We start from the raw sequence: 12,876 nt of genomic DNA on the forward strand, positions 1-12,876 counted from the left end.
TAAGCTTTCCCTTTGAGCTGGTATTGTTCACACTTACATGAGACTGAAAATGAGTGCTTTCTACAACATTAGGAAATATAATTAACCGTGTTTTAGAAAGATGAGATTAGTTTCTTTCAGGGCAGACAAAGCAGCATTGAATATGTTCTAAGTGACATTTCTGGTGCAGCAGACCTCTGGGTGAGATTTTACAATAAGACAAGAGGGGCTCTGGCTTTATTAAATGCATGTCATGCAAGATGTTTGTGGTTCTATTATTTTGATACCAGCATCAGAGGGAAAAGGGAGCAGAGCAGAGCAAGATGTGCACTTTGTTTGGGAGCCCAGCAGTCTCCAGTAATACTTCCTTGCTTTCCTTGCCCAGATTGTGAGTGACTGAGCTAACTGAACTGCCTTCATGGCTACATGTGAGACCTGAACAGCACCTGAAATGAGAGTCAGATACTCTGTCATGTGTTACAGCTCTTCTGTTATCATAAGCCAGCCAGATATGGGAGTGTCTGAAGCTGCAGTTTCCTTAACAATTCAATGCTATTAAAAAAAATTTAGCCACCTTTTTTTCTTAGACTGCAGTTGCCTGTGTCATCTCTTGACCCAGAGCAGGTTCTTGTTGGTCTTTCTGGTAATGACCCTGTATTTGGGGGAAAAGGGGAGCAGGCTGGCAGGCATCATCAGCAGAACCATGGCAGTGTTCAGTAGGTATTTGCCAGTTTAGCTCCCTGATCTGGTTTACCACACTATCAGAAAATACCCCTGTTGGAGCAAGGGAAGAGAAATGCACAGTTAGGGACAGAGAGTGTGGGACTGGCATACTGCCAGCATAGATATGCTTAAGCTGTCATGATTGCAGCCCACAAAGACTGTTCTGCCTGTCATTTTCTCAGATGTCTGTGAGTGGGAGTGAGCAACAGAAGCATGCTGCATTTTCTATCTTGACTGTTCTTTTCTCTTCCCTTCTGTGCACGTTATGTTCTGTTTCCATTGAAACTTTCTAGATCACAAAAATGGCACTTGCAACAATTCCCAGTCACCTCAAATATTTTTTTTTCACACAGAAGAGTCACTACCCTTTATGAAGATACTCCCCCTTAGCTGAAAAACATATTAAAATGGAATAATAAGAACAGATTTCAGATATTTTATTTTTCCATGTTTGAATCTCTCATTGACTTTTACAGTAACTTTTTAAAATTACTTTTGTGTATTGTATTAAGCCATCTCAAACATTTCTTAGTAGACTAAACAAAATCTAACGAGAGGTGATCACAGGCATTACAGATAACTAGTCAGATGTTTGGAGAACTTGCTGGTTTTTGCACAGGAGTCAGCAAGGCTCATTGAGAGAGCTTTAAACTCTATTTGGAGGGGGAAAGGAGTAAGATCAGGCCCACTAGAGATAAACCTGGGAGCATCACATCAGTGGCTGAGAAACAGTGTCCTAGCAAAGTCCTTTGGTCTGCTCTCTCAGTGGAGGTAAGGGCTGGAGTTCCACATGGGAGCAAAGACAAAAGTGTTATTGATGTGTTAGAAATCACAGATGCACCTGAGAATAGATGTGTAGGGATTAGGGCTTCTCCCCCTGCCTAAAAAAAGGTGGTAGGATCAACAGCCCAGTTGAGGTGCATCTGCACCAGTGCACTCAGCATGGGCAACAAACAAGAGGCCAGTCCTGGTTTGTATCTTAGTGATGATCTGGACAATGAGATCGAGTGCTCCTTTAGTCAGTTTACAGACAACTCCAAGTTAAGGAGGGAGTGTTGCTCTGCTGGAGCGTAATAAGGCTCTAGAAAGGGATCTGGACAGGCTGGGTCAATATGCTGAGGCCAGTTGTGTAAGGGTTCTGCCCTTGGCTCCCAACAACTCCGTGCAGGGCTACAGGAGGAATGGCTGGAAAGCTGTCCAGAGGAAAAGGACCTGGGGTGCTGGTCAACAGCAGCTGAACATGATGCAGTATGTGCCCAAGTGGCCAAGAAGGCCAATGGCATCCTGACCTCTGTCAGAAACAATGTGGCCAGCACCACCAGGCTGTCCCTCTGTACTCACCACTGGTGAGACCACGCCTCAAATCCTGTGTTCAGTTCTGGGCCCCTCACTACAAGAAGGACATTGAGGGGCTGGAATGAGTCCAGAGAAGGGCAATGAAGCTGGTGAAGGGTCTGGAGCACAAGTCCTGTGAGAGGAGCAGCTGGGGGATCTGGGGTTGTTTAGCCTGGAGGAAAGGAGGCTCAGGGGTGACCTTATTGCTCTCTATGACTCCCTGAAAGGAGTCTGTAGTGAGGTGGGGGTCAGTCTCCCAAGTAAGAAGCAATAGGACAAGAGGAAATTGCCTCAGTTTGTTCTCTGGCTTGTTTAGATTGGATATTAAAAAAAAAAAATTTCTCCAAGAGGGATAGATGTTGGAGCAGGCTGTCCAGGGTCACCATCCCTGGAGTTGAGAGATGTGTCAATGCGATGCTTGGCAGCGTTGGGTTAACAGTTGGATTTGGTTGATCTTAGAGGTCTTTTCCAACCTAAATTCTACAATGCTATGAAAACTAGGGAGAAAAACCCAAAACCTACCTCTTGCCAGAACCAGTCCCTGACCTCATTGTCATACATCTAAATTCATCACTGGACACAAATTAATGTGCATTTAGTGCAAGGCAGCAGTGGCAGTTCATGTTGCTCCCTAACTACACATCAAACCCCAACGTCTGTTTAAGGTGCAGCATCTTGTTAAGGCTGTTGGTTCTGTAAGTTCATTTATAATTTCAAGGTTAAAGAAATTATATCTAACCCATTCAGTACAATGATTGAATACAGAGTGTGTCAGGCATATGGTCTTTAATAGTGATTTTTACAAAGCACAGGATTTTACACTTATGTAGAATTGTTCTTTGATATTTTGGGATTTTTCAGTCCCTTGCCACCCATGTATGTAGTATTCACACCATGTATTATGTTTTCAGCTATTTTGGTTTTTATTCTGAATGGACACAGTGCATACTTGCCCATTTGTACTTGTAAAGCCTTTACTAAAGCATCAAGTAATAACACAAATAAATAGGGCTGAGGTTTTATTCTCTTGTTGCCAGCTACACATATAACATTTTGTGGTATCTTGAACAGGGTGTTTGTTGTTTTATGCTTTCTGTTCTGCTTGTGATGTCAGGAAGAAAGCATGACACCCAATGCATTTACTGCATATTATACTTTGTTTTCTTCAGTGATCTCCAGATCTGACAGTAGTACAGTTTAGCAAATGCTCATTCACTGACAGTAGCATGGCTGTCTACATATATTGTTGAAGCCTGTTGGATGATTATTTTTTTTCCATATTAAAAATGTACTCAATTTTCAATGATTTGGGCTAAATGAAGAGGAGACACATGGAAAAGTTCTACTCTATGTAATACAGAGTACAGAATCTAGGGTTAGGGTTGGAAGGGACCTAAAGATGATCTAGTGATATAAAATACAATTAAAATATATGTTAAGAGCATGGCTATTTATTTTGGAAAAGTAGTAATTTGTACTTTAAATTCAGGAAATGCAAGTGTGTGTTTGCACTAGTTAATGCAGGTTTGTTCTGCCCTTGTGATGGCAATGGTTGTATCCAAACTGATTTGCAGTACCGTGTGGAGTCGGTGATGCTGCGCATTGCAAAGCCCATGAACTACATTGCTGTGACTCCCAGTGTCCAGCAGCGAGCTCAGATGAAAGCCCCACAATGTGTTCCCTTGATCATGGAGCCCGAATCCCGCTTCTACAGCAACGCCGTTCTTGTCTTGGATTTCCAGTCCTTGTATCCTTCCATTGTCATAGCATACAACTACTGCTATTCTACCTGCCTGGGACATGTTGAGAACTTAGGAAAGTAAGTTGTTACTCTCTTCTCATGATATTTGATTCTGTAGATACTTGAGTGTCTTTTTTAAGGTACTGAGAACCCCTGGTTGCCATTGGAAATGATGGGCACATATGAATAACACCGTTTTCTGTTACACAATGCAGATGATAAAAATCTACCATGTAGGTGTGTGTGCACATGTTATACACATACATATACAAATCAATATGTATTTTTAATTAAATATAGAATTAGACTCTGTTCTCTTAAAAACCCCTGGAAACAACTCTGTGCATGTGTGTATGTACACCTCTTTGATTATTGTGGTGATGCTGGTTTTTAATATTGCTTTAGAATAAGTTAAAATTACTGTAAATCCACCATCTGTCTTCAAAACTAGACTGGGGTTACTCCTTAATGAATTAGGATTGTTTGTGTATCACTTGTAATTCACTCTGGTTCTAATTACTAAAAATTAAAAGGTACAATTGAGTTATTATTTGTAGCATCTTATCTTTTATTGAGCTTAACAGTTATTCTGTTAATTGGAGGAAGATCTCACTGCTCATTATAATTACCTCTATAAAACAGTATTTTGAAAAATGGAAAGATGCCTGCAGTAATTGCTAGGTGTCACCATCAGGTTTTCAAGTTCTTGATTTGAAATTGTGAATAGGTAGGAAGAAAGTGCAGTGTGGTACTTGGTAAACATGGATGGTTTCCATAGGGGATTACAGTACTGAGTACACACCTCCACTAACTCAGCATTTGATAATAATTCATAACATAGAGCAGAATTTATAAATTATGCATGCATTGGAATTTAGCTATTTATTACTACTTTGTTCCTAGAATCTTCTGTATGTAGCTGAGAAATTTGAAATTATGTTATGTTTGTTTATACTTGAGATTATTCTGTCCTTGCTGACGTTATTAGCATTTTAATGTGAGCTGATGTTTTCACTTGATTAGTCTTTAAATGAATAAATTGTCTTCATATTTAAATTTTCTCTTTATTAGATATGATGCATTCAAATTTGGCTGTACATCTCTGAGAGTACCTCCTGACTTACTCTACCAGATTAGACATGATATCACAGTGTCACCCAGTGGAGTTGCTTTTGTCAAGGTAATGATATTAGTGCTCTGTGACAGCATTTTCACTGTCTATTGGCTCACTTAAGATCAAATTGATATTGTAGTTTATATTTTGCTGCATTAAGAGCTGACAAAGGGGAGGTTCATTCTCTCATTTCACAATGTTTTTGCTATTTGTCAAAGTGCTGAACTTCTGGCATCTCAGGAAGTAAAATGTCTTTATGCTTTCCTTTATACTGAAGGCTTATTTCATCTATAATTAAACTGTATTTTACTTGTGCAGTTTGGGGATCAAACAGTAATTATTTGTGTGTAACAATTCATTTTTCTCCTGCCTGTATAGCAGAATGCTTTCTTAGAAAAAGAGTAATGATTTGGGAAATGAGGGTCCCTGACTTGCTTTCCATTGTTCTCATTTTGTAATGTGTCCTGCTGGCTGATGTGTAATGAATATGGCCTGGAGCTGTTAAAAATATTTAGGCAATCACCAGCATACCTGTATTTAATGTAAAAGGAAAACTTTAGGTAAAGAATATTTGCAGAATTTGTAAAGATAATGTTCCTTCATCATTTAATGCTTTGAGAATTAACAGCTAAATATTGAAGTCCCATTTTAGTTAATAAGGTTATCTAAACATTGTATCAGCAGGGCTGATGAATACAAAGAACAAGAAGCTATTTGTTCTGTCCTTAAGAGCTTTGCCTGTATTCTAGGTTCCTCGTAATGTTTGTGAGAAAAGCCAAACTGTTGGTGGCTGGGGCATCTTGCTAGTTAATTTGTCTTCCTATCAGTGGTTAACTAACAGTTCTGGGGTTTGATTTCACTCCTAACTGTTTCTATTGGGCTTTCTAACACCATATTTTCCTTTGTTCCCTCTATGGCAGCCTTCAGTAAGAAAGGGTGTGCTGCCAAGGATGCTAGAAGAAATCTTGAAGACCAGGATAATGGTGAAACAGTCAATGAAGGCTTATAAGCATGACAAGGCTGTGACTCGAATGCTTGAAGCTCGTCAGTTGGGTCTTAAATATATAGCTAATTTTACTTTTGGCTATACTGCTGCTAATTTTTCTGGAAGAATGCCATGCACTGAGGTAAGGGTTGCAAGTAAAAATGTATAAAAATGTTGGAAAGACACTAGTCAGATAACATATTATTATCTGAAACAAACTAAATACCTTCAGAAAAGCTGCTTTTATTTGTAGTACTGAAAATCAGCAACTTAGGATTTATTTGTGATCTTCCAGAAAAATACGAAGGTTGTCTTCTTCCTGTGAAGAAGCATTTGAAGTTGGTGTTTCTGTAGAACTGTTTCCAAAGGTGGATTGGATTACAATTCTAGTAGTGGAAATAAAACATTGTGGCTTTTTCTTCATTTTCATAGGAATCAGCAGAATCCAAAACCTAGAGAAAGTGATCCTGAGCAGTCTTGTCTTGCTCCATAGATTTTTAATATATATTGTAAACTTCTAAAGAAGTTTGAAACAAATTCTTCTTTACTTTAATACTTAATAATTTTTGATCATTTTTCTTTTAGTTCTTGTTATTTTGGGGTATATTAAGCAACCTTTTTATTTATTATATATATTTAAACCATGAAATAAAATATATCATCTCAATACAGGGGTTTTCATAACAAGATCAAGCATGGTTAGACTGTGTTTACCAAGAGCTAGTATTTGGTTTAGCAGTAGAATAAAGATTTTCAATCTAACTTTGCAGATTGGAGACAGCATTGTCCACAAAGCCAGAGAAACATTGGAGCGTGCCATTAAACTGGTGAATGATACAAAAAAATGGGGTGCTCACGTTGTATATGGTGATACAGACAGGTAATTCATGATCTGCTTCTTCAAATGTTTTAAAACCATAGTAGTTCTTCATAGATAGATAGATTTTGCTTTTGTCTCAACAAGGCAAATTTATGATGCTGAAGAGGGCATGTGGATCTTTTTTGGACGTTGCTTACTGCCTTGCAGAATATGCAAAGTGAATAATACTGAATTTGCTTGGGTTTCTTTAAGTACTTCAGAGGTTTCCTTTCTTTTGAAAATTATGTGGAACAGAAAGAGGGGGGAGAATATTTTTTCAGTTGTGAATTAATATAAATCTAGTTTACCAAATTATTTTTATTTTGTGCCTGTTTCTGATGCCGTTTTTATTTTTGAAAATAGAGTATATATAACAGTAGGCATTGCACCTCGAGGCAGGCACTGTTTTAAGCTTCAGAAGTGGATACAATTCAAAAGCAGCCACCAGAGCATACAGAGATATTATTAGGCTGCCTGACATACATTTTCTCAGTCAGTCTTTCATCTAAATAATAGCCATGCTCTAGGCATATCCATCTCTGTTCCACACTTGGATAATTTTTCAGCCATTGGGAAACAAAACTTGTCTGGCTGTCCTTTCTTAATAACTTATGAATCCAGTGACTGATTTCAGCCAGATCTGATAAAAGACTTGACATTTCAAAGATACTGAATTCATAGTGGTTTAATTAAAAAAAAAAATGTTGGAGAAAGGAAGTAAAATCCTGCTGCTTCCCATAGTGGGGAAAAAATGGTATCACCAGAGCTCTTTACAATACTTCCCTGGGAACTCCAGTTTAGCAGTGTGTGGGAGCAGTCCATTCCCTGCCTCATCAGATAGTCACAGCATTCATTAGCCCTTTGGCACTTCTCATCTCATGCTGAATACTGAAGTTTTTCAGATTTTTGGCTTTTCTAGCTGAAGAAGGGGAATACAGCTCATAATAACATCCTTGCCTTGCTACCAGGAAACTACAGCATATGGTTTCCAGGAATTATGTTGAATAGATTTGCATTCACTTCCTGTGTCTGATTTCTTGTAGCATGTTTGTACTCTTGAAAGGAGCCACAAAGGAGCAGTCCTTTAAGATTGGTCAAGAAATTGCTGAAGCTGTAACAGCAACAAATCCCAAGCCTGTTAAACTGAAATTTGAAAAGGTAAAAGGAAAATATTTTGCTTGAAATGTGTTAGGTGTTATCAAAACAACAACAAGGAAATAAAAACCAAACAAAAAAAAGCCCCAAAAAAGTTGAAGATAAAATATTTTTCTGAACCCTAATGTACATAAGGATAAACAAGTCATGTGCTGTTTCTGCAAATATATTGCAAGCTCCTTAATGCCTCAGGGACCTTTTCAGAGGAACACTGTAGTGTGAATAAAGAGAAATGTTCCTAATTTTGTACCAGTGGCTTGTTGTGCCAGCAGCATCAGGCAGTTTGAATTCCTGTCTCATCAGTTTTTGGAAATATCTCCCTCAGTTTGGTATTGTATACCTGCAATTGAATCAATGCGTGCGGCTTAGCAGAGGAAATGTTCACCATCCCCAGTTCCAGTGCATTAATTACAAACCTGATATTTATTTTTCAGCCAGCCTTAGCACAGTCACTTCAGCATATGTCCACATGATATATACACCTGTAAAATGAAAAGTCATTAAAATCTATTCATGAGGCTTCTGGAAGAAATAATAACCACAACAAATCTTTTAGAAGAGAGTAAGGCAATATGTTACTGATTTTCCCGGAAGTTTGTCACTGTAAAGTCATTAGCAAGATGTTCAGGTCAGTTAGCATTAGTTCAGGTGGTCTGGATATTTTCAAAGTACATACCTGACTCAACAAGGTCAATCAAAATTTGTAAGCTTCAGGCAACCTAAACTCACTGCTCCCTCTTCCATGAGAGTCAGGAAGATGTGGTGTTATCCAAGTAACACTACAAAGAAGAAGTTGTTCTCCATTCTTTCATTTTAAAGTATTCAAGGAATGCTTACCACAATCAAGAATCAAGTAAGAGGTTGGAGAAAACAAACAAAAGAGACCATGACCCTAAAAATCCGTTCCTGAGAAAACTGTTCTCCAAGCACAGGCATTTAAAAATCATATTTGCTTGAAATGGAGATACTAGCAGATTTTTGGCATCTTCTTAAGTCTGAAAACAGAAAGTTCTAAGCCACTACTTGTGCTGGGAACATTTTCTTCTCTGATGTTTAAAATGAAATTGTCTTTATAAGAAAGAAAGATAATAGAGTTACATTAGAAATGGTGACAGGTGCAATCTAGAAAAGTAAAGGTACTTGCAACAATGTATACTGTGTGTCACTTTCCACCTGAGCTTCAGCTAAATGAAATATAAAGTGATTTAAGAATGGAACACCACAGAATCCCAACTTCCTCAGTCATCCTTTAAGAGTCCTTTGATCTATTTTATCAGTTGTAATGGTTTAACAAAAAAACAAACAAACAAACCAACAAAGCACAGTATTCCTTAGGAAACCCTCTATGTTCCAAACACATTGCAGACTGGGCCGTCTTCTTTCTAAACATTCCAGGTCTACTTGCCATGTGTCCTGCAAACTAAGAAGAGGTATGTGGGTTACATGTATGAAACACTGGACCAGAAGGACCCAGTATTTGATGCAAAAGGCATAGAGACAGTCCGAAGGGACTCCTGTCCTGCTGTTTCCAAGGTAAACTATTCATAGATTTCTTCCTGAATGAAATTACAATCTTCTGTAATTTCATTATTTATTTATCCTTTCTCAAAGTTTCTAGTCCTTTGAGTTGTCTTAATCTCTGTTTTTCTTGTGTGAGCTATTTGAAAGATAAATTGAAGATCTTTTACAGCATTAGAAGGATTTCTATGTTACAGATTATATTTCATCCCATAAAAAGCCCTTGGCCCATGTGAGCCCTCTCAAAGACCATTCTTGATCCAGTTCACTTCAGCTGGATGTATTACTGCCAGATGAGTGAGACACACTGATCTGTCTTCCAAATAGCTCACTTACATAATTCTAGTTCAGCTAAGCATTCCCTTAAAATACCTTTTTTTGCCTGTTTATTTTAAGCTGTGTATTGAGAGGTTAAAAAGAAATTAGGATATCGTGTCCTTAGCCAAATTAAAAGAAATTTATGCCAGTAAAAAAGATAATAACATAGAAGGGTAAAGTCATGGCAAAATATTTTAGATGGCAGGGTAAAACATCTTCTCTCATACTTTGGAAACTTCTATAATTGTTGAAAAAATCTTAGTGCTGGAGTATGGATGATGTTATGAAAGATGTGGCAAACTGAGGAAAAAGTTGTCCAGTAATGTGTTTATGAATGTCTTTGAGTGGAAGGCATTGCAACCTATCAATATCCTAGTTCACCACTGGTAGTTTTTCTAAGCACTGGCTTTGTATTTCCATATAATTTACTGAATTAATTGCAACTAATTCTTTTTTATTCAAACATACATGTTTTTCTCACCTTTCTCTTTTGGTTGTAAAGATACTTGAGTGTTCTATCAAGCTGCTATTTGAAACACGGGACATCAGTCAGATCAAGCAGTATGTTCAGAATCAATGCATGAAGTTACTGGAAGGAAAAGCCAGCATGCAGGACTTCATCTTTGCAAAAGAGTACAGAGGGAGCTCAGCATACAAACCTGGAGCCTGTGTACCTGCTCTGGAAATCACCAGGTAATGAGATCAAGAAGTGCTAATCACAGATATTTCTTACCTTGACCTTTGTGCTGACAGGTTATGAGTAGGAGCTCGTAGGTTTTTTTGTCTTGACCTTTATACTGTCAAGGTACAGGTAGCAGTCAGATGTCTTTTTCAAATACTGTTGAAGCAATTGTCCCTAAATTTCTTCTGTGTGTGAAAAGAGATGGTCCTGGAAAGAGCCACATGTGCAAGAGGAAAGTCTTGTCAGGACACTGTGATAGCGTGTTCACTTCTGTTACTTAACAGCTTGGGTTTTGTACAAGGGCTGGACTCTCCTAGATTATTCATCACTCCCAGTTATTAAATATGTTACAGATTGTGACAGTGATGTCTCTTAGTGCTGTGAAATACATTACCAGGCATAGTTTTTCATTTTAAATAAAGTACCTTACCTAAAGTTAATATTTCATCCTGTTGATATCCTTGATCAGTAAGAGAAAAGTAGATAATGTAAGCTGAAACATTTTGCCGCCTTGCTTAATACAAAAGGTCTTCCAGTTAAGCTATGCTTCTGTAATAAAACAACATCAAAGTCCAAAACTGATATCTACTTCAAATTGAATTGTCCTTTGCTTTCTGAGTGAAGGATAATTCAGTTTGAAGCAGGTATCATTCTACTGAGCAAGCTATCTCAGAAAGCAAAGAACCAGAATTTGACCAGAAAGCAAATTGTACTTGAGCTCTTTTTAGTACCCTGGCTGTTCTTACTAAAATATTTCTTAAGGAAGTGGTAGATAGAAAACAGCCTACATGCAAATCCAAGTGACCTAAAACAGACCATGTCTTTAGGGTTTGTGCCCCAGGTTCTACAATTCAGGTCCGATCACAAGACAAATTAAAAATGAAACATTTTGGTCCTGTGCTTCATAATAGGCACTGACTTCAGTCATGTGGAGAGCAACTAATCTGGTCAGATGGGGAGGCTTACAGGCAAATGAAGTAACTATGGGTGTGCCTCTGGATGCATTCTCAAGGCTGTGTTTTGGCAGGAGAATGCTTGCCTACGACCGTCGCTCGGAGCCGCGCGTGGGGGAGCGCGTGCCCTACGTCATCGTGTACGGCATGCCCGGCCTGCCCCTGATCCAGCTCGTCCGGCGGCCCCTGGAGCTGCTGCAGGACCCCAGCCTGAGGCTCAACGCCACCTACTACATCACCAAGCAGATCCTGCCCCCCCTGGCCAGGGTCTTCTCGCTCATTGGCATAGACGTCTTCAGCTGGTACCACGAGCTGCCCCGGGTGAGTGTTTTCTGACAGGAGTTAGCAAGTGCAGTGCATCTGGCAGCAGTGTTTGGCCTTGCTGTTACTCGCAGTGGAATCAGGTTGATAGGAGGCAACAGCAAAGGTTATTTTGTGAAGAAGTGTTTGATGCTCAAATATGCAGTCCTGAGATCTTCCGTGTGGGGTTTTTTTCACATAGTAAATCAGTTTTTTCAACCCTTCTTTGCTGAGCTGATCACAGTCATCCTCTGTTTCCTGATCCCTTCTGTAGTTTAAGAGAATGTTTTGCCATAACTCTGTATTTTTAGCAGTATGTGTATGTGCGTCTGTTTAGCCATACCACTTTTTAAATCTCTCTATATTAGATGTTGGAACTCCTGTTTTTCCAAAATGTTTTGACATCTCTTGTCTGTATAAAAAGGGTGGCATGCCCCAGCAGCAGGAACATTTGAAAAATTTTATCACCAGAAATGTAAAGCCAATAATACCCAAACATGACTTCCCTAAAAGTTAAAGAAGTCATTGAGATGCAGGAAAAGAAGCATTAGATAGCTGGATTTTAGTTTGTGATTCCCCTGACAAAAAGGGATGGTGAAAGACAGTGTGTCTGTGTAGTTCGGTTACTCTGCTCAGAACAGACTTCAGCAGCCTAGTAATACATCATGTTCCCACTGCAATATAGCAGTATAGCTGTATTTCCCAATACAGCCTTGATTGACTTCCATTCTTCTTCTTTTCTTTACCTTTCCAATGGCACCGTGGCAGTCACCTTAAGTATCTCCAACAAGCTGTTCTAAAAAGATAAAAAGAGCCCTGGCTTTCTGCAAGGCCAAGGAGCAGCAAGGAAGTCACAGGGAGCAGAGCAGCAGGAGAGTGAAGGATAGCACAAAGCAAAAGTCATGCAGCAGCAGCAGGAGTAAGTGCAGAGGACAAACTTCCCAGGGAGATGGGCCAGTGGTGGAGCCCTGTCCAAGGAAATCAGAGCATGAGCTACAAAGCACCAGGCAGAGCTGTGCTCAGGACTGCCTGGCACAGACACTCCAGGGCAGGTAGCATCCAGAAAACAGCCACTGGAGCTGCAGCCAGGGCACATTTAGATGCGAATCAGACCAGTACCCAAAAACGGAGCAGCTGCAGGAGGCAGAGTTTGAGGTGAGATCAGGAGTTAAGCATGTGTGTGACCAAGGACTTTTCTGGTTACAGATTCCCTG

General features: G+C 39.3%; 1 protein-coding gene across 2 annotated transcripts in view; it reads left to right on the forward strand.

Moving 5' to 3' along the window:
- Positions 1–12,876, forward strand: part of REV3L (REV3 like, DNA directed polymerase zeta catalytic subunit) — a 110,307-nt gene that overhangs the window by 93,462 nt on the left and 3,969 nt on the right. For both annotated transcript variants that reach the window (XM_030945171.1, XM_030945170.1), the window contains exons 23-30: positions 3,612–3,856; positions 4,850–4,958; positions 5,813–6,019; positions 6,648–6,757; positions 7,780–7,894; positions 9,287–9,424; positions 10,230–10,420; positions 11,437–11,683. In XM_030945171.1, the coding sequence (XP_030801031.1) occupies positions 3,612–3,856; positions 4,850–4,958; positions 5,813–6,019; positions 6,648–6,757; positions 7,780–7,894; positions 9,287–9,424; positions 10,230–10,420; positions 11,437–11,683 (1,362 nt within the window). The remainder of the gene's footprint in view (positions 1–3,611; positions 3,857–4,849; positions 4,959–5,812; positions 6,020–6,647; positions 6,758–7,779; positions 7,895–9,286; positions 9,425–10,229; positions 10,421–11,436; positions 11,684–12,876) is intronic.

The sequence above is a fragment of the Camarhynchus parvulus genome, chromosome 3, assembly GCF_901933205.1.
Source record: "Camarhynchus parvulus chromosome 3, STF_HiC, whole genome shotgun sequence".
Taxonomy (NCBI): Eukaryota; Metazoa; Chordata; class Aves; order Passeriformes; family Thraupidae; genus Camarhynchus; species Camarhynchus parvulus.